Source organism: Hyaena hyaena, unplaced genomic scaffold (assembly GCF_003009895.1).
Source record: "Hyaena hyaena isolate Hyena2069 unplaced genomic scaffold, ASM300989v1 scaffold_175, whole genome shotgun sequence".
In the NCBI taxonomy this organism is placed as follows: Eukaryota; Metazoa; Chordata; class Mammalia; order Carnivora; family Hyaenidae; genus Hyaena; species Hyaena hyaena.
Window position 1 is genome coordinate 2,434,298 of NW_024080808.1, and position 21,966 is coordinate 2,456,263.

The window sequence follows — 21,966 nt, forward strand, 5'->3', positions numbered from 1 at the left end:
TAATTATGCATCCAATGGTACTTAACAGAGGGTCACTGCCTTCCTGTGCTCTATACCGCTCAAACATAAACTGCTGTTTTTCTAAAGAAAAAGTCCAAAGGAAAAGTCTCTTGTCACGCTACAAGTAAGCTATTTCAAATGTTAAGAAATGGAGCTGTTATTTACGGTATTAACCATCCCCCTCTGTCACTAAATGTAAGGAACATTCACAGAAGTGTGTAATAGAGCAATAGACACAGTGGTGGAAGGTTGTTCAGAAAATAACTCACTGGAGAGTGAGAAAAGAATGAGAATGTGGAAACTGAGTGTTAAAAGGGTTTCTGGGACATGACAGCTTCGACAAATCCGTCTGATGGAAAGGGAATATCGAGAAAGGACTTTTTTTTTGGTTCTGTAAAGGCACATTTGAGAAGCAATAGTTATTTGGAACTTACTGGAACACTTACAAAGGCCATTAAGGTACAATTCTTAGTCTCATTCCTGGCTCCATTTTAAATCTCTATCCTTCCATTTCCTGCCTGCCCCCAACCCCCCATTTTGTGCCATTTATAATGCATGCCATCTTATAGTTTATGCATCCTTATACATTGCCACAAATCTTTTTCAGATAAGATGTGGAAATAAACACATAAAATGTAAAAGCCAGGATTTCCCTGGTAATGAAATTTCTCCTTGACCTACAGTTTCTTTGACGTTTGTATTGATTTGATGCCAGCATGTTTTCCATTTCCTTTGTTTCAAGCTATTTGTAAGTTTGTGGGCAAGATGAAGAATTTGAAGTCCTTGCTCTCAAAGAACTCATGTTTTATTTGGGGATATTAAAGAAACACAAAAGGAAACCCCTACAAATCCTGCGGAGGAGTCCAGTAGCTGTTCCATCAGTTGCGTCCATCATTGTGAATGTAATGGCATGCACAGAGAAATGAAGACGCTGGATGAAATTTAAGGTAGTGATAGAAAAGTCCTGAATGCAAAGCTTTGGAGTCTATAGAAAATGAAGACGAAAAAATCTCCCACGATCTCAACACCCAGACAGCTTCTTAACATCTTGGTGTATTTCCTTCCAGTCTTTTTTCTCTGAATATTTGAGAATAGATAAGCTTGTGATGTTACAACCACATGTACGGCTTTGCAGGGCTTTTCACCCTAACAAGCACTTCCTGTATAGTTTCAACATCATAATTTACACAAATATTCCCTCCTCTCTGGACATTCATATTGCTTCCAAAATTGTCTGGAACCTCCCTCCATGAGTAGAAAAAACTGGAGAGTGGAGAGACTACAGACTTGAGGCATCAATTTCTCCATGATGACTAGCTGAAAATACTGTAGTGGTTTTCCCTATGTTTTGTGCCAAACCTCTGGCATCCGAATTTTGCTGCTTTCCTTTTTCTCTTTCATGGGTCCCGCCCTTTTCTTGAGGCCTCTAACCTCATTTCCCAATTGCGTTGATGAACAAGAGGGTTATTTGCCTAGTGGGGTCCTCTTCAAAGTAATTAAAAACTGGGGTCTTTTATGGGACCTGAGATAGCTTAGCTGCGTCTTCCTGACCTGAATTTTTTAAGGCACGCGTTTGCCAGCGAGGCGAGGCTCCCCAGCTAGCTGTTTCCGAATCGAATACAGCTGTAAACTGGGGAAGTAGAAGTGGAGTAGGAAGCAGGACCATTTTCTATCACTAGTCAGTCTCAACAGGTGAAGTTTAGTTTTCTTCTGTACCTGTCGGCACCGTTCCAGAGCTATTAAAATTGTTTCAAGATGTGGCCGAAGGTGGGGTAGAGGATGCTTAGCCATCTAAAAGCCTCAGTAGACTGTTAGTTCTAAGTTGCGTATAAAAATACACACATACACACAAAGAGCTGGAGCGGCGGGGGGAGAGTTGGAGTAAGACTCTCGAAGTACTGCATCCCCCCGACCCCCCCTCCCAGCCCAACGGCCGTCGTAGGGGGTATTTGACTCGCTTCTGGTTGGAGCTTTGCGAACGGGTTAACAGCGCAAACTCTTGGGAGTCCAGTAGGAGTTGCTGATTGTGCCGGACATTGCTTGCAAAGCAGTTTTTGCGGTTCACCTCCCTCCGGGTTTTCTCATTCTTTTGTGGGATGTTCACGCAGCTCGCCTGGCCATTTACTTCCTAAAGTTTTCACTTCCCCAAACCCCTCTCTCCAGCTCCCGGAGTGTGGCACCTCTTCCCGCCCCGAGACTTCTGGACTCGCTCCAGGCGTGGGGAAGGGGCGGGGGACTTTGTTCCCTCAAAACGACCTTGCCCTGGGAATTTCCTGTGGCCGTTTCTCACGGACAAGCCCCCTTCTCCCGCCGGAAGCACAGACACCCACCGCCGCGGGCCCAGGTAAAGCTGGAGACCCGAGCGCGGAACGCGGAGGCGCGCCGCCCACCGCGCCCCCGCGGGAGGCCGCCCGCGCTCCCCTCGCTCCCCCTCCTCAGGTCCCGCCGCCGAGAGCCCGGATGTTGGATTCAATCCCTACTCCCGGTCCTTCATTTCCATAAAAGGGCAGCGGCTCGGCGGGGCTGAGATTGCTGCGCCGCGGGCGCCCCCCGCCTCCCCCGCACAACTGCCCCCGCCCCCCACCATGCGCCCCGCCCCGCCCCCCACCCCCAAGCCCCGGAGTCCGCGCGGCCCCTAGCCCGCGGCGCGGCCGCTGGGGACAGTGGGGGAGGGGGCGAGGCGCTCCGGCCAGCTCCCGGCTGCTCCGAGGGGCGGAGGAGGAGGGAGCAGGCGCGCCCAGCCCCAGCCGGACTCCGACTGAGGGGGCGGGGAGAGAGGGGTGGAGCGCTTGGAGGCAGGCGAGGGGCCGCGACGACGGGACTCCATTAGTAGCTCCAGCCGGGAGGCAGCGCTTCGGCGGCTGAGGAAGGGGACCGGACGCCGCCGCCCCTCGAGCCGCCGCCCCCGCGCCTGTTGCCGCGCGAGCCCAGGGCCGGGAGCGCGAGGAGCGCGCGGTGAGAGGGGCCGGGACCGCGGCTGGGACCTGGGGGGGAGCGCGGGCAGGGAGGAGGGACGTGGGGCTCGCGGGCGGTGTCGCCCCGCGCCGGGGTGCGGTCGGCAGGACGGCAGGTGAACCCCGCCGCGGTCCGCTAGGCGAGGGCCGCTAGGCTGGGGCCGCGCGGGGCGGGGGCGGGCGGCGCCGCGTCTGGCCGAGGGCGGCCGCCGGCAAGGGCGCGGGGCGCAGAATCCCGCCCGCAGTTCCGCCCCGCCGCGGCCGCCGCGCTCCGAGTTGGTGCGGAAACCCTCGGGGCCTCCACCTTCTCCCGCTCGGCGGCCGAGTCTGCGAATTTGGTGGGATTTGCCTTCCTCTGGGGGAGTGACGCTTACGAGAGCCATTTCCTCCGTGCTCGCAGGAAGGAGCCATGGCTCTGGACGGGATAAGGATGCCAGATGGCTGTTACGCGGATGGGACGTGGGAACTGAGCGTCCATGTGACGGACCTGAACCGCGAAGTCACCCTAAGAGTGACCGGGGAAGTGCACATTGGAGGGGTGATGCTCAAGTTGGTGGAAAAACTCGGTGAGTAGCATCCCAGCCGCGTCAAGATAACGACCTCCAGACGGAGGCTGCGGGGAGGGGGTGGGGGGGGTCGGCTAGGGGAGGGGTGGATTTGGGAAATCCTGCTTGGAATCCCGCAAATACTTTGCAAAACTCTAAGGTCTTTTAGTATTGAAGGAAACAGACTTTTTCATCTCTGTATCTCGTTTTACGTCGTTACTGTTTGAAATTTGCATAATGTAGTGATTCCAGCCTCCCAATTAATAAGCTTAGGTGCGTAAACAGATAAAATTGCGAAAACACCTTACTTCTTTGCATGCACCGATTTCACGTTGTAAGAAATGAGAAAAGTGCGCATTTATGTTGAAAGGGGGATGTTAACACGGCTTGCGGTTATCAATAACTTAACTTTAGTGTACCTGAATATTGGTGACATCTGGTATTGAGGATGATGCAAAAATTCTTTGAAGTATAAACTGTACTGGAAAATGTGCAACTTCTGGTGCCAGTATGAAGGTTCTTACAGCTGGGCTAACTACGTGATGGAGTATATTAAAATGTTCCAGTCATCCACTCTTACGAGGGGTGGGGCAGTGTTTGACTATCTGTAGTCTGTGCTTTAAGCTATTTCGAGTGTTCAGTTGTACATTAACAAGCTTGTGAAAGAATTTTGTGCTAAGAAACAGGCATAATTTAACTAATTCGGGATTCGTAGTATTTGCTTGGGTACAAATATATACTGCATTGATTTAAAACGGACAAAATTGTAAATAATAGGGTACCCACAATATGGGCTATAAGAAAATTGCATATATTGCTTGTGATGGAGTTTTCAGCTTTAAAAATCAACTGAAATGATTGTATAGATGACATTATCACAAGAGAAATGCTCAGAGGTCCAACTTCCTGGGCTTAACGTGCCTTTTGTATGTCTTGCAGTTCTGATAAGATGATGTGTGACACACTGCCTTTTTTGGGGGAGAGGAGGTCTTCTTTAAACACAGCATATATTTTTCAAGCCACTCTGGAAAAGTAGAGAAGTGGTTATTTATCAGGAAACCTATTTCATAACTCAGGGATTGTTTTATACGTACCATATAAATTTAGGGAAATATAGTGCTCCATTGGAATTTGCAAAATAAGGCCAGAATTCGTTTAGGTGGTGGTCTTTGTATCTCTGCAGGACATTGAATTACTGGAGGACCTAGAAGAACCTCCTTACCTGGTAGACTCTTCCTTAGGACTGTGCATTGTTTGGCTGAGACAGAGCCCAGGAAAGCGAGCTCCCCTGGGTAGTCCTATGAAAGCGAGATTTTTGCCCTATTGTTAGTGCAGTTAACTGTTGGGTAACATTTTTCTTATCTGATTTGACTGCATCAATCACTGCAAAATACTTACGAATCTTTTTTGTCTAGCAGTAGAGTGGGATAATTTAAGGAAGAAAATAACAAATAAAATTATTAGTGTTTCCTTTGTCTTCATAGGAAACAAGTGTTTGTATCAGAGATTGCTTATATGTGATAAATGGACCTTATTAATACACTGGTTTTAATAAGAGATGTTTCTTATTATGAAAAAGGAGCTGTTGAAGGTGACTGAGACAACTTACAGTTCTTGAAAGCCAGTCTTTATCTGATGAATAAATAATGACTTCTATATTTACATTGCATTGATTAGAACTGTTTATTACAGAATCATAGACACAAATAGAAATAAGGAGAAGAAATTATTTGCAGACAGAACTGATGTTAATATTGACTATAATCTGAATCTTTTCATATTGATACATTTTTAATTTTTTATGCAGTGAAGGAAGCCCAACAAACTAGGAGATGCTATGTACGTGGAAACCTTGTATTTTTCTTGAACTTAACCCGTACTGATCTCTTTAACATTTTGACTCCCAAATAGAAAGTGCTTTTCATCATTATTCTGACTTCTCTGTTTGGTAAAAGTGGAGCTAACTGATTTTTTGCTCCTGGTATTAGAATTAGGTTCTTTAAATTGTGAACTATTTTGTTACCGATTGGTAAGTAAAAAGAGGAGAAATTCAGTAGGGCAGGCTCTAAAACTTACAAACCACATTAGTTAAATTAGGAACTTCCTTCAGGGTTGCCTAAAACTGCAGTGGCTTGCCTTTTGAATCGTTGTGTCATTGAAGGTATTAAAGGGTAGACTGGGTGAACTTGTCGATGCTACAGTAGATCAAAGCAGCTTGCAGAATCTCGGTAAGAGGTGGATGTGGCACAGGGTCATGTGTCTTGGGGTCACTGAGCAGGGATGGATATTTACCAGAATCTGGCTTCTGTGGCTTTGAAACAGTTAGGGTACCATGGGCCAGAAGGTATCACAGCTTTCACCAAGATCCTCGTTCTTTATTCTCATCAGAATCGGTATGAATAAGTTTTAAGGCTTTCTTCCTGTGTAACCAGTGATAACTTTTATTTCCCTGGGATTGATAGATTGTATGATGACTCCTCCCTGCAAAATTGTATTGGAATTCTGTACGTGAGGCTCCTGGCTGGCTCAGTCAGAAGAGTGTGTGACTATTGATCTTGGGGTTGTGGGTTCACGCCCCACACTGGGTGTAATTAAATATTTTAAAAAATAAAAATAAGTAAAAATTTGTATGAATGTGCATATACGGAATATTTTGAGAAGAGGCTTTTTTTTAGCTTTCATTAGATTTTTCAAAGAGGTCTATGATCGAAAAAAGATCATGACTCAACTCAGGGGTGTGGCCCTTGAAGGCAGCCTTCTTCTGAAAGTATAGTGTTCAGCCTAAACTTAGGCACTTTAATTAAGCAAGCTAAAAAACTCAATAATGCTTCCTTAATAGTGTCAGCAACATTATTTTATTTATTTAAGTTTGTTTATTTTGAGAGAGAATATGAGAGAGAGGCAGAATCCCAAGAAGGCCCCACATTGTCAGCACAGAGCCTCATGAGGGGCTTGAACACACAAACCCCTGAGATCATGAACTGAACTAAAACCAAGAGCTACCGTTAACTGATGGAGCCACCCAGGGGCCCCTGCTTAGTTGGAATTTTATAAAGAACTTCTGCATTTCAGTGAAGGTTATTAAACCATGATTCGTTGATTTTTTGACTTTGATTCAGAGATCTGAAAGGCTTCCTTTAAATTTTAGTGTAAAACTCATATTATTCTGGGGGCACCTGGGTGGCTTAGTCGGTTAAGCGTCCGACTTTCGCTTAGGTCATGATCTCGCGGTTCGTGGGTTCGAGCCTTGCGTCGGGCTCTGTGCTGACTGCCAGCTCAGAGCCTGGAGCCTGTTTCAGAGTCTGTGACTCCTTCTCTCTCTGACCCTCTCCTGCTCACGCTGTCTCTCTCTCTCTCTCTCTCCTAGAAATAAATAAAACATTAAAAAAAAATTAAAAAAAAAAACCCATGTTATTCTGCACTGACCTTTTATTTTATTTGTTTTATTTAAAAAATTTTTTCTTAATGTTTATTTAATTCTTTTTTTTTAATTTTTTTTTTTTTTTTTTACATTTATTTATTTTTGAGAGACAGAGTAAGACAGAGCGTGACTGGGGGAGGGACAGAAAGAGAAGGAGACACAGAATCTGAAACAGGCTCCAGGCTCTGAGCAAGCATTCAGCACAGAGCCTGACGCGGGGCTCAAACCCACGAACTGTGAGATCATGACCTGAGCTGAAGTCGGATGCTTAACCTACTGAGCCACTCAGGCGCCCCAATGTTTATTTAATTCTTGAGAGTGACAGAGCAGGAGTTGGGGAGGAGCAGAGAGAGAGGGGACACAGAAACTGAAGCAGGCTCCAGGCTCTGAGCTGTCAGCACAGAGCCCGTTGCAGGGCTCGAACCCGCAAACTGCGAGATCATGACCTGAGCCGAAGTCTGATGCTTAACCATTGCTTAGCCGACTGAGCCACACAGGTGCTGCACTGACCTTTTAAAAGAAAATGAAGAGTGTATACTATGAAGAAGTAGGTTTTAGGGAATTATATCCTGATGTCACAGAAAACTTTTTGCGTCTTATGACTTAGTTTAGACTGATATTAGAGAAATATCTCAGCTTTGGTTCCCTCAATGTTTATACCTCATTCTGAGAATGAAAAATTGTTATTTTGTTTTTATTTTTTAAAACTCCAAGTTGAAAGCTCCAAATAGAATTTGAAAAATTTATTGTACTTTTTGTTAAAAATAATTTTCAAACCTGTATAGTGTTTTTTATTTTAAAGTCTAGAGTTAATATGGGTTGCCTGTCCGGTTCAGTCAGAAGAGCATGTGATTATTGATTTCAAGGTTGTGAGTTTGAGCCTCATGTTGGATATAGAGATTACTTAAATAAATAAAACTTCAAAAAAAAGTAGAGTACATAAAACATCAGGGATAAGGATTATAAAAATAAGACATCAGAGAATAAAATGATAAACTAATTCAAAAATAAATTTTGTAAGGAAGAAGCTCAATTTTATGGGATTCCCTTTGATCCCTCTGCAGATCAAGAAATATTGAAACTGTTCTACTCAGTAGTTTTCAGAACTTAGCTGCTTTGTGTCACTGTGTTTTAGCATCACTTTATAAATGTCTTTTCTGAACATCTTTTTTTCCTTTGTTTTTCCTTTTTTGAACTTCTGTCTACAAGTTTGTGAGTTCACAGGACTCGAACTCCTGAACTGAAAGAGTATGACCTGACCTGAGATCAAGATTAAGAGTCCGATGCTTAGCCGACTGAGTCACCCAGGCACCCCTAGATTGAGATTTCTGAGTTTCTTTTTGCTCTGATTCTGTGAGTAGAAAGAATGTAGAAGTTGGGTTAGATCAGGTTAAATAATAATCCAGAGGAAAAGAGTACAAATTGGTGGACTCAGGAATAACTAAAAAGAAATGAGTTTAAGGAATGTTTCTGAATGTAGCCTTTAGAAAGAAGCCCTCCTTGCATCAAAGTGTGTTATGTTCTTGCTATAAATAATAATTATTTTTTTAATATTTTATTTACTGCTGAGAGAGAGAGAGAGAGAGAGAGAGAGAGAGCATGAGCAGAGGAGGGTCAGAGAGAGAGGGAGATACAGAATCCGAAACAGGCTCCAGGCTCTGAGCTGGCTGTTAGCACAGATCCTGACGCAGGGCTTGAACCCACGAACCATGAGATCATGACCTGAGCCGAAGTCAGACGCTTAACCAACTGAGCCACCCAGGCGTCTCTAATAGAGTACATTATTATGTACATGCAGCATGTTGGAGTTGCATGTTCAGATGGAGTTAGTTTGTATAGTTCATACTCGGGATGAAAAAATAGACTGTAGTTAAAATAATCCTTGAAAATCCCTTAAAGTGATTGTGAATTATGTTACACATTTATCCCATCTCCTAGAAGTGTAGAGTAGCTAGTTTTTCCTTCAGAAACTTTAAATTTCTTTAGTTGGGCACCAGGTGAAGAGTTGACTTGCATTATGGGATCTCTTGCACAAAAATACTTTAAATACTAGGAGTGAAGCTTGGCAAGATGCACACAGGGAGAAAGGCATGTGTAACTGGACAGCTCCCTTCTCATACTTGTGCTTAGTGCTCCTTTGGGACGGCATGTTTATTGAGTGAAATGGTGTCTATTCTATTGAAATCCACAGTGTTTTTCACTGAGGGCTTATGGTTAAATTCATGAAATAAAATACGTACATGGTGTAACTTTACTGCATTTATTGTGAAATATATTAAGATTACAAAACTTGTTAAAAAATAATTTGGAATGGTGAAATATATTAAGATTACAAAACTTGTTAAAAAAATCATTTGGAATGGGATGGGAGAAACACTCAATGGCAAAATCATATATTTTGCAATGGATTGAATTTTAGCTAAGTATGTACTGTCTGAGAAGTCTACTCTTTTTGGAATACTGTTAATCATCCATAAGAACTGGACATCAGAAGGGAGCCTGGGTGGCTCAGTTGGTTAAGCATCCGACTTCGACTCAGGTCATGATCTCACCATTTGTGAGGTCGAGCCCTGCGTTGGGCTCTGTGCTGACAGCTTGGAGCCTGGAGCCTGCTTCGCATTCTGTGTCTCCTTCATGTTCTGCCTGTTCCCCACTTGTGCTCGGTCTGTCAAAAATAATGTGTCAAAAAAATAAAAAGAACCCTGGACATTGGATTTTATACTTTAAAAAGTATGAGCTGTTCCTCAGAAATATTATGTGTTGTTTGCTGCCATGTTTTGTACCCTATTTTTTTTTTTAAATGAACAAATACTGTTTGATTCAACTGGAGTTAACTTCTTTATAGAGGCACTAAAAAGAATGTGTCTTTTTAAATTCAATTTCTTAACAAAAGATCTCATTGGAGATGTCTAATAGCCATTGAAGAAAACTTAGAGAATATTATTTTATTTTTTTATCTTCAACTTTTTATTTTTTGAACTTTTAATCTTAGAAATTCAGTAATAACAATGAGCACAGTATAACCTTCACCTAGGTCACCAGTTAGCATTTTGCTATTTGATTTCTCTGTGCACACATAACCATCATTTTGAATTACTTGTAGTAAGTTGCAGATAACCCTTCATTCCTGAATACTTAAACTGTATATCACTTAAGAACAAGGACTTCTCTTACATATTATGTTACAGTTAGCAAATTCAGGAAATTAACATTGATTTCGTTGTATTGTCTAATATGCATCTGTATTCAAATTTGCCACTTGTTCCAGTAATGGCCTTTGGTTTTTTCCATCCAGGATTCCATTCCACGTTTAATTGCACTAAACTGTTCTTTACTCAGTCTCCTTTAATATACAGAGTGACTACCAAGTATCGCTAATATTATTAGACATTGTTCGGTATATGTTGGCAGTTTCTGTGTCTCATAATGTTGGGGGTCTTCAGACTGTAGTAGATGCTAATGGATACATAGAGTAATACAGAACAGCATTCTGGCCCTGACACTTACCTGGTTTGTGTGACCTTTGGACCTTCCAAGTGGGTTTTGAAGTCTACAAAATGGAAATTAAAAAAAAAAAAAACACACACACACACTTTCTCATAGGTCTTGGTGAGAATTAAAAGAGATAATATGTGCAAAAATGCATTTAATAACTGTTAGCGTTATACAAATGAGAAGGGCTGTTTTCTCAGTGGCATTGAGAGCCCCTGAATATACAGAACGAGGTGGGGGTTGGGGCGGAGGGGACTGCTTTTAAAAGGAGTTAAAATGTAATCTAGACTATTTTATAGGTTCCAGCTTTGAAAGTAAAGACTTGTACTCCTTAGAAAGAGTTTAGTTGGGCTGCTTTGTGTTCTGACCCCCTAAACAACAACAAAAATAGCTATCTTTCCTCCCTCCCTCTCACTTCAAACACACACCTATCTCTTTCAAATGGAATAAAAGCTGTTTAACTGCTGTTTTCTTAAGATTTCTGAAGTCCGATGGACCAATAAGTGGATGATGGTATTACAGAGATTTAAAAAAAGTCTATAACCATGAAGTCTTCAGTAATAAATTAATTCTGTTTGTAAGAGTGATGTTTTTATTCAGTTATAACAAAGGGATGATATAAAATTGTTTCTTGGCACGTGAAAACATTAAGCCTATTTAGAAACTAAGGAAATTGATTTGGGAAAAAAGTTAATGTATGCTGTATTTTTATTTAAATAATTGTTTTGCTGAAATAAAAACCAATAATGCTAATGCTATGTATGGTATATTACAAAATGGAGTATATGTCCTGTGTGAGTTAAACAAATATTCTAAAGGAATATTTATAAATAATTTTTTTAAAATTAAGATAGGATGTTCTATACTGGATTTGTGGTTACAAATTCATATCCATTATAATTCATTTGTAGCAAATTATTTGCATAATTGCATTTTTATTAGTTTTTTCTTAATGTTTAGCTTACTGAGGTATAGTTTACATTACGTTAACATTTATCCTTCTTAGTTCAATGTGCTGAATTTAACAAATGTGTATAGTCCTGTAAAACTGCTATGTCCAAGATATAGCTAGCACTCCTAGAAACTAGAAGTTTCCTTGTGTTCGTTTACAGTCAGCCCATCCCCTTAACTCCAGATCCTGAAAACCCCTGATAGTTTCCCTTTACTAGAATGTCCTATAAATGGAGCCATAGAGCATGTAGCTTTGAGTCTGGTTTCTTTCACTTAGCATACTATATTTTACTTAAAAAAAATTTTTTTAGCATAGTACATTTAGATTCATCTATGTGTTGTGAATGTAAAAGTAGTTTTTCTATTTCTGTGTAGTTATTATATGGATGTTTACCAGTCACCAGTCGAAGGGCATTTGTGTTATTTCCAGTTTGGAGAAATTATGAATAGGGCTGCTGTAAATGTTTGCGTGAACATGTATTTTCATTTCTATTGGATAACTACTGAAGAGTGGGATTGCTGGGTAGTATCCTAAATATATATTTAAGTTTATAAGGAACTGCCACCTTTTCAAAAGTGGCCACATTATTTTGTATGCCTGTCAGTATTATATGAGAACTGGGGAAAAAAAAAAAAAAAGTTGGAGAGTTCCAGTTGCTCTGAATCCTTCCCCAGCACTCGTATTGTCAGGTCTTTGTGTTTATATTTTTCTTAATTTTAGTCAGTCTAATAAGTATGTAGGGGTATTAATTCACATTTCTTAATGACGGGGAGCTATTCACATGCATACATGCCATCTGTATATCTTTTCAGTGAAATGTCCTCATACTTTTTACCTGTTTTTTAAAAAAATCATGTTGCTTCTCATTGAGTTTTAGGAGTTCTTCATATTTTTTAGATACAATTTCTTTATTAAATATGTGTTTTGCAGTATTTCCTCCCTGTCTACTGCTTGTCATTTCATTTTCTTATAGCACAGTATCTTTCAAAGATCGGAAGTTCTTAATTTTGATGAAGTCATTTTATCACGTTTTTTTCTTCTCTGGATTGAGCCTTTTAAAGTTGTCATGTGTAAGAAGTCTGCCTCATCTGTGGTGTCCAATGAAAACCAATTTGTTATTAATTTACTAGAAAACTTAGATTTTTAGAACTTCAGTCACAAATATTGACTATAGTGAAGCATCTTTGAATAATCAAGGAAAGTTTCAGAATTTAATGTTCTAGGAACGTTACAGAAGGAATTAAGTCTGGGTTCTGATCCTTAATCCTACCACTTAATAGCTGTGTATCTTTTTTTTTTTTTTTTTACTCAGTTTTCAATGTTCAGGATCTCAATTTCCTTATCTATACAGTGTAGGTAAATGCGGAATAAGCCTTCATTTAAATTTGCTACCTTCTCTGTAATTTTATTAGAGTTCTTTGATCATTGTTTTTCAAAAGTGGTAACTCTTTCAACTAGATGATTCACCATTCTAAAATAATCCTCTTGTGGATAAAAGGGTCCTTATTCAAATCCTAGTCTACTCTCCTTCGCTGAGAGTATTATACTATTTATTCATAGTGACTTAACCTAGAGTTACCTGGAAAAATGTTTTGAAAATTGTATCTTGTGGTATTTTCTCTCAGTTTCAATAATTCTGCTTTTAAGTGAGTTTTATTGTATGTAAAAGAAGAAGATAAGTGGTAAATGATTAAAATGTGAGGTTACAGTTGGGTTTTCTTTCCTTTCATGATTCATGTTTTTGGACTTGATTATCTACTGTCTAGTTGTATGATGACCAGCCACCTTCAGTGTTTCCTTGGGCAACCTTATACAATTTTCAAAATTAGGAAGCTGATAATCTCTACCTCAGAGGAGATGAAATCTGTTTTATAATCGGTAGTGAATCTTTTCTCAGGTATTTAACTGTCTTATGTTACGCTGTAACTAAAACTATATCAAGTATTTCAAAGATGGTAATTTTAGAGCTTCAGTGTAATGATGGTTGGGTGTCCTTTTTTTTTTATATTTTTATTTTTTGTTTTAATGTTTGTTTAATTTTGAAAGAGAGAAACACAGTGTGGGCAGGGGAGGGGCAGATAGAAGGAAACACAGAATCTGAAGCAGGGTCCAGGCTCTGAGCTGTCAGCACAGAGCCCAACATGGGGCTCAAACCCACAAATGGCAAGATCAGACATGAGCTGAAATTGGACCCTCAATTGACTGAGCCACTCAGGGCCCCTAGGTATCTTTTTCTTAATGGAGCACTCAGGGTTATGAATAAAACACCAACAAACTGCCAACCTTATTGATGAGAGATGATGATGCCTATTGGATAAGTGCTTCCCAGCTTAATATTCTATAATGTGGTTCCCGAATTTCATAATCTTTGAAATTAGAAATTACTTGTTAAAAAAGCAAATGATTGCTGTTATCAATTTATGGTTTTATGCAAGGTGTTGAATTCTCTTGCTGCGATAGAATGCTCTTGTTTTGGGGCATAGCCTGGGATGGGGGGATGGCCTGCTCTTATGACAGTCCTGACTTTACCATATTCTAGCTGTACAGCCTTGTGCTGGTTGACCTGTCTGTGCCTCTGGCTGCTCAACTGTAGAATGGAGATAATAGTAACATTATCATAGGATTATTAAAGAATTAAGTTAATTAATGAAGTGTTTCAGAATAGCCTTTGTAAATGCAGTGATGATAATGATGCTTGTAGTCCAGGCTCTTTTAGTGTTATGTAAATTTTTCCGTTTTACTGAACTAGAAAAATAATGATATAAAAGACAGAGAATGTGTCTTTTATAAAGGTAAGCCAAGTAATACTTACTCTCTACCATATTAGGAATGTTTTTATTTATGTATGTATGTATGTTTATTTTTGAGAGACAGAGCATGAGTAGGGGAGGGGCAGAGAGAGAGGGAGACACAGAATCTGAAGCAGGTTCCAGGCTCTGAGCTGTCAGCACAGAGCCTAATGAGGGGCTTGAACCCACAAGCTGTGAGATCATGACCTGAGCCGAGGTTGGTCACTCACTGACTGAGCCACCCAGGCACCCCAGGAATGTATTTTAACTTTATTGTGCTACCTTGTATCACTATTGGTAGTATTATAAAGAAAATATGACAAGAATGTTTTAGAAGCGGATTTTATGCACCAGTGTATACAAAATTATAGATTAATTATGCTGAAATGGAAGGTATTTCCAATAAATTTAAATTCTGGTTTAGGCACATGCTTTCTTTAAAAGGTAAACTTTGTTAGTTTAAGAACTTAGTCTAAGACATGGCTACTTATATATGACCTTGGCATATTTACCTTCTGATTATTTAATCTCACTTAACCTTAGTTTACTTGCCTGTTTTTTGGAGTTAATGTAAGAACTAAGTATGGTATTAAAAGGATTAACAGAATCCCTGGTAATTAGTAAGAGCTCAATAAAATGTTATCATCAGTTATATTTTAAATACTATGTAAACCTAAAACATAAACTTGAATTGTAGATAGAAGTAGTCTATTTACTTTGTTTTCACTGTATTTATGTAGTATTTAACCAGAAGCACCTTATTTTCTTGCTTTTGTAAATTTTGTTGAATGATTCTGAACTCTGTGACTATGTTACCTGAAGCCAGACTGCCTGGGTTTGAATACTGGCTTCACTCTCTATAAGCTTATGACCTTGGGCCAAGTTATTTAACAGCGTTGTCTTGATTTCCTTACAAGTAAAATGGGGGTAATTATATACTTCCTTATAGGTTTGTTGTGAGGATTAAATGAATATATGTGTAAAATACTTAGAACAGTTCTTGGGCACCTGGTATATACTAGTTTACAATAATTGTTATTTTATTGAGGATCCGATGGACCTTTGGAATATCTCACTATTAAGAATCTTACCTTATGAGTTTAAGGAATAAATAAATGCCTTAAAGAACTCCAACAAAGACTTTAGAGTGAGATGGGACATTTGTGTGTAAATATTCCTGCATAAATATAATTCTTTACACTCACGTTCTGTTTTTGATCGGTTATAACAGTATATAGCAGGAGACTTTTTTGGGGATAGAAGAGGTACATAAATTTGACCTCATCAGTAGTAGCAACAGGAAACATTTATGAAGGGACAACCATTATATTTGATAATGAGGTGTAATCCCTGCTTACAATATGAACAGCTTTCTCCTACCAAAACGAAAACAGAAGATTGCTTTAAGTTGACAGTCTGGTTGTGAAGTACCAAAATGGTAGTACAGGAGGATGATGGAGATTTAGAAGGATGAGCAATTTGAAGAGGGCCAGGGTAAAAAGTTAGGAAGAAAGGCGTCCCAAATTGTGACTGCGCTATTTATGATATATCGGATAATAGCTTGGAGAAGTAGAAGATTAAGATTATAGAGAGGAAACCTGAAAGTTCGGTAAGGAAATGATTTTCTTTTCTATTATTCCTTCACTCACCCACTTAATATTTTAAATGAGAAGTTACTGAATGCTAGACATTGTACTACAAGTGGTAGAGACAGGAAGTGAACAAAATTAACTCAGTCCTTATTTTCATTCATTTTGTAGTTGTAGGGGCAAGACCATCTTTAAATAAGTAATTGCTATAATTTGATGAGTGTTGATTGTAACAAATAAGTGAATGAAATATCATTTGATGATAAATGAAATAGTTATGGGAGTGTCTACTGGGTTACCTGACTCTGGTATATAGGGAAGGATTTTTGGAGGAAATTACTTGTAAGCTGAGAGCTGAAGGTGGAGTGGGAATTAGCCAGAAGAGTGGAAGAAGCTGTTAGTATAAGGGCATGGGGTGGTAGAAGAACATGTTGGGAGAAGATGAGAAGTCCCAGCATGAGAGGTGGAGTGAGGGAGGGTGGCCATTTGAGGAACTAAAAGAAGTCTAATGATGATGAAAGAGCAGTCCTGGGGAGCTAATGACTTGACAGGCATAAGAATAAAGTGCTTAGGGTGCTTTATAAACCAGGCTTAAAAGATTTAGTGTTATATATACTAAGAGATGTGAGATATCATAAAAGATTTTAAACAGGGAGAAAACTAAGATTTTTACCAGTTTGAAGCCCATTCAAGTACGAATGTCAGTAACATAAGATGCAGTAAAGACCTCTTGGATTCCGAGAAATATTTATTTCAGTAGTCTAGACTCCTGTATTAAGATTTGTTAGTATTTTCTGAGATAAATTTAAATGTCAAAGCCAATAAAATATTCCTACCAAATCGCTTCTTTTTTGAACTCCAGAATAGTTAGCACCTTTTATCACCTTTAAAAAACAAATACAGTTAGTACATCTGTGAGTCAAGTACTAAATGGTGTCAGCCCTGATGTTACTCTCTTAGAATTTGTCAGATGTTGATAATTCATGGACTCCTCAGTCCAGTCTTCTGGGAACTAAGCCAGGTTGAACCAAATTAGTAGTAAGCCTTTAGGATTGGATAGAAAGTTACCCACCCACTGGAAATGAATAATTGGCATACTTTCTTCTATTTGTGGGCATTGTGTAATTCCATGCACGGTTTGTGTGATCTGATAAAGCTTCTCAACTACTTTGGGTTAGTATATTTGGTAGTATTAAGTAACAAATTGAAATTGATAGACGTTATTTTGAATTTGTGAATAACTTCAAAAGGCAATTTGTAAGCTTAGTTGATTCTATTTTGTTTTGATGAGAAAATTCCTAAATTTTCATTCAGTTAGCTATATCAAAAAAAAATACTAATTTGTAACTTTTTAGTTTCTAAGTGTGTTCTATAATTGGTCAATCCATCGACTTTAGTCGGCCATTGAAGCCTTAATGTAAAAATAATCATTTTTTTAAATTTAAAGTTGAATGGAGTACTTTATTCTTTAATTTATTTAAAAAATGTCTATTTTGAGTGCGTATGAGCAGGGGAGAGGTACAAGGACAGAGGGAGAGAGAATCCCATGCAGGTTCCATGTTGTCAGCACATAGCCCTATGTGAGGCTCTATCTTACGAACTGTGAGATCGTGACCTGAGCTGAAGCCAAGAGTCAGAGTTTTCACCAACTTAGCCACCCATGTGCTCCTTGATTGGGGTACTTTAATTGAAATATGTCGGCAATTGGGGGTGCTGAGTGGCTCAGTCGGTGAAGCATCTGTTGATTTCAGCTCAGGTCTTGATCTCAAGGTTGTGTGTTCAAGCCTTGTGTTGGGCTTCATGCAGGGCATAAAGCCTAATTTAAAAAAAAGGAATATGTTGGCAATTTGAACGATGTGTAAACTTTAAGCAGTTTATATCATCTGCTAACAGATAAAAGCCATTTTAAAAAGAACATGACATACCAGGTAGATTTTTGGAAAGCATCAGTGTTTTGTACACTTTCAGTATATACATTTCAGTTATCATGGTTTAGGTCAGTAGCACCAGCCATCCAACAATAGGGTTCACATTTTAGTTGCCACCATATGTTAAGCGCGAATAATTGCTTGAAGTAAAAATTCCTTATATGATGAATGTTCTTCATTACATAAATAACAGGTGTGCGTCAAGAGCCAGTGACTGTTCATGTCACGTCTTTAAAAGTCTGCCCATGATTGGTCACTGTGTTATTTGTTATACAGTTCATGCATAGGCACAGTGTGTAGCAGTGTTGCCTTCTTGTCTCTCACTAATAAACTAACTAGATATTTGGCCAAAAAAGATAAATGTACAGCAAAGAAAAAGTGACAATACTAGAAGTGAAATTTGAATCACACATAGATGGGGAGTTGCAGAAGAAATAGCTCATCACCATGCACTGTAGATGCTGTTGCCATTGGAGAGACTAGACTTGCAGCCAAAGGGATTTATTTAGTGAAGGCAAATAAATTGACATAAGTGAAGAAAGTGGTGTGACAGAAAGGATGAAAATGTCTCAGAAAGTGACACAGGCAAAAAAAAAAAAAAATTGTGTATTGCAGGAACTCTCAGAGATATTTCATGACATTGAAGTGCAAAGGATAAAATGTTGGAAGTTGACCCAAATGTAGAAGGAGTACAACAATTTGCCAAGGCATAGGCAAGTGCACTGTTTAAACTACTCGTGATAAATTTTTCAAAAAAATGTAACTGTTCTCAATGTTTCTAATGTTTTAAATTATAGTGCACCTAATACCAGTTTTTCTATTTTTTCATTTCCCTATTTCACCTAAAACTGACAGAGTTTTTAATCTTTGACAAAAACTTTTGTCATGGAGTAATTACAATTTACCATATTAAGATTTTTATTTATTTATTTATTTTTGAGGGGGGGGAAGCGTGAGCAGGGGAGGGTCAGAGAGAGAGAGGGAGACACAGAATCTGAAACAGGCTCTAGGCTCTGAGCTAGCTGTCAGCACAGAGCCCGATGTGGGACTCGAACCCACGAACCGTGAGATCATGACCTGAGCCGAAGTCGGACGCTTAACCAACTGAGCTACCCAGGCATCCCTTAAGATTTTTTTAACATGTTGCCTGTATATTACATTTATTTATTTATTTAAAGTTTATTTAGAGAGAGACACAGAGAGAGTGAGTGGGGAAGGGGCAGAGAGAGAGAGAATGAGAACTCCAAGCAGGCTTCATGCTGCTAGCCCAGAGTCCAATGCAGCGCTTGAACTCATGAACCAAGAGATCATAACCCAAGCTGAAACCAAGAGTCAGATGCTCAACTGTTCACTTAGGCACCGCTATTACATATTTACTGGTTTAATTCTATGTGCCAGGCCCTGGGTTCTGTCTTTGAGATACAAGATGAATAAGCTCAAAGATCCTTAATCGAAGTTATTTATATAAAACATAATGAAGTTATTCAGAGTGCTAAGATATACCTGTTTTGACAGAAGAGTCAGTGAAGACTCAGAGATTATAGTATTTGAGCTGATTCTTCTGTAGGATCTGATCACCTTCTCAGTAGGCAAAGAGAAAAGTATCCAGGCAAGGAGCTCTGAAACACCTAGTTGGGCCACAGACTAGGCTAGAGCATGAGTTGTAGCTGGGGATAGCTAGAGTGAAGTAGGACACAGATAGTTAAGATTTGTATAATCTATTAAGATCTTATAAAACACTTTAGCAAGAGAGAAACTTGGAAAGTTAAGTAGAGAAGTAAAGTTATCAAATTTACATTTTAAAAGATAAGTTAGTTTTGCAAAAAAAATGAAATTATAGTAGTTCAGGCAAGAAATGTTGGGGACTTGAACTAAGGCAGTGTAAAAGGAGAGGAAGGGACAAATTTAACATCAGCTTAAGAGGTAAATTGCAAGAAAAACTGAAGGAGAGGAAGAAACAGAACGGGACTTGAGATACATCCAACTTCAAAGACTGAAACGTTAGGTTCATATAATTACTATTTTCATGATCTTGGTGTAGTTTTCTGTTAATTTGTTGGATGAAGTAGAGTGGAATAGGAGACGATTATAGAGTTATGAAATACTTGCATGCTTCATTGCCAGTGGGTTTTTTTTCCACTTTATTGATTAAAAAAATATGTCTGCTAAGGTAGTGTTGGGACTTTCTTTATGCAGTCTGTTTCTGTTTTTCATAGCTATGGAAAATTGGGAATATGCTTCTTCCTAGAATATTAATGTATTATAGACACCTAAGTCTTAGATGATGGTGTTGTGATGGAGTGTAGAATGCACTGCTGAGAACTATGTTGTTCAAGAGTAAGTACTTCTGGAATAGGGGAAGGTCATCCTCCAAAGTAAGATTAATTTAGACTCTTGAAGAGTCAAACAAGGAAGAGAGGAAATGACTTGGAAGATCTTCCAATTATTTTTAGATGTATTCATTTTATGATAACATAAATCTAAAATACAAAACTGAAACTGATTACATTAAATTATTTTTCTAGATTGCTTGTTTGCTATTGATACCTGTTTGCGGTTTTCACTTGTTTTAAGTTCAGTTTAATTTTGCATATTAGTATATGCATTCTTGAAATATTTAAATAGTTGCTAACTGTAACTGTTATAAGTTTTAGAGGCATACCTCACAGATAACTGCTGGTTTGGTTCCAGACCACTATAGTAAAGTGAATATTGCAATAAAGCAACTCGGGAGAATTTTTATGTTTCCCACTGCATATAAAAGTTATGTTTGCACTATGCTGTTGTCTATTAAGGGTGCAGTAATAGCATTATGTCTAAAACAATGTGCATACCTTAATTAAAAAATACTTTCATTACTAAAAATGCTAACCACCATCTGAACTTTTGGTAAGTCATGATCTTTTTGCTGGTAGAGGGTGCCTTGAATTCTTGCCTTGAATTTGATGGCTGCTGACTGATCAGGGTGATGGTTGCTGTAATGGGGTGGGTGTGGCCACATTTAGTTACTTAAAGAAATAATATCTTAAGACAACAATGAAGTTTGCCTCATTGATCGACTCTTCCTTTCATGAATGATTTCTCTGGAGCATGTGATGGTGTTTGATAGCATTTTATTCACAGTGGAACTGCTTTCAAAATTGGAGTCCATCCTCTCAAACACTCCTGCCGCTTTATCAACTAAGCTAATGTCCTATTCTAAATACTTTGCTGTCATTTTGTTTTCATCTACAGTAGTTCCCACCTCAAGAAACCACTTTCTTTGTTCATGCATAAGAAGCAGCTCTTCATCCGTTCAAGTTTTATTACAAGATTGCAGCAATTCAGTCAGTCTTCAGGCTTCTCTTCCACTTCTAGTTCTCTTACTGTTTCCACCACGTCTACAGTTACTTCCTCCACTGAAGTCTTGAACTTCTCAAAGTCATCCATGAGGGTTGGAATCCGTTTCTTTCAAACTCCTGTTCATGTTAATATTTTGACCTCTTCCCATGGATCAGGAGTATTCTTAATGGCATCCAGAATGGTGAATCCTCTCCAGAAGATTTTCAGTCTATCAGAGGACTCACTATCCATGGCCTTATGAAATGTATTTGTTAAATAATAAGACTTGGTAATTGAAATGACATACTGATCCACAGGCTGCAGAATGGATGCTGTGTTAGCAGGCTTGAAAACAACAATCTCATTGTACATCTTCATCAGAGCTCTTGGGTGACCAGGTACATTCTCAGTTAGCAGTGGTATTTTGAAAATTTTTTTTAATGTTTTATTTATTTCTAGGAGAGAGAGAGAGAGAGACAGCGTGAGCAGGGGAGGGTCAGAGAGAGAGGGAGTCACAGACTGAAACAGGCTCCAGGCTCTGAGCTGGCAGTCAGCACAGAGCCCGACGCGGGGCTCGAACCCACGAACCGCGAGATCATGACCTAAGCGAAAGTCGGACGCTTAACCGACTAAGCCACCCAGGCACCCCTAGCAGTGGTGTTTTGAAAGGAATCTTTCTGAGCAGTAAAGAGTCCTTTCAAGGTCTTAATATTGGGCTTAAAATTAAAATATTCAGTAAATCCTATTGTAAATAGATGTGCTGTCATCCAGGCTTTGTTGTTCATTTATAGAGCACAGGCAGAGTAGACTGGGCGTAATTCTCAAGGGCCCTAGGGAATTTTGGAATATTCAGTGAACATTGGCTTCAACTTAAAGTCACCAAACTGCATTAACCTCTAACAAGAGAGTAAGCCTGTCCTTTGAAGCGTTGAAGCCAGGCATTGACTTTTCTCCAGATATGAGAGTCATAAAAGA

General features: G+C 39.4%; 1 protein-coding gene across 2 annotated transcripts in view; it reads left to right on the plus strand.

Annotated features, from left to right (window-relative positions):
• The first annotated feature begins 2,784 nt into the window (after positions 1-2,784).
• FERMT2 (fermitin family member 2) overlaps positions 2,785-21,966 on the plus strand; it is a 91,563-nt gene continuing 72,381 nt past the window's right edge. Inside the window, exons 1-2 of one of the 2 annotated variants that reach the window (XM_039240453.1) lie at positions 2,785-2,955; positions 3,355-3,520. In XM_039240453.1, coding sequence (XP_039096384.1) covers positions 3,364-3,520 — 157 coding nt within the window. In that variant the 5' untranslated portion in view covers positions 2,785-2,955; positions 3,355-3,363. The remainder of the gene's footprint in view (positions 2,956-3,354; positions 3,521-21,966) is intronic. The other variant, XM_039240454.1, reaches the window with a different exon arrangement.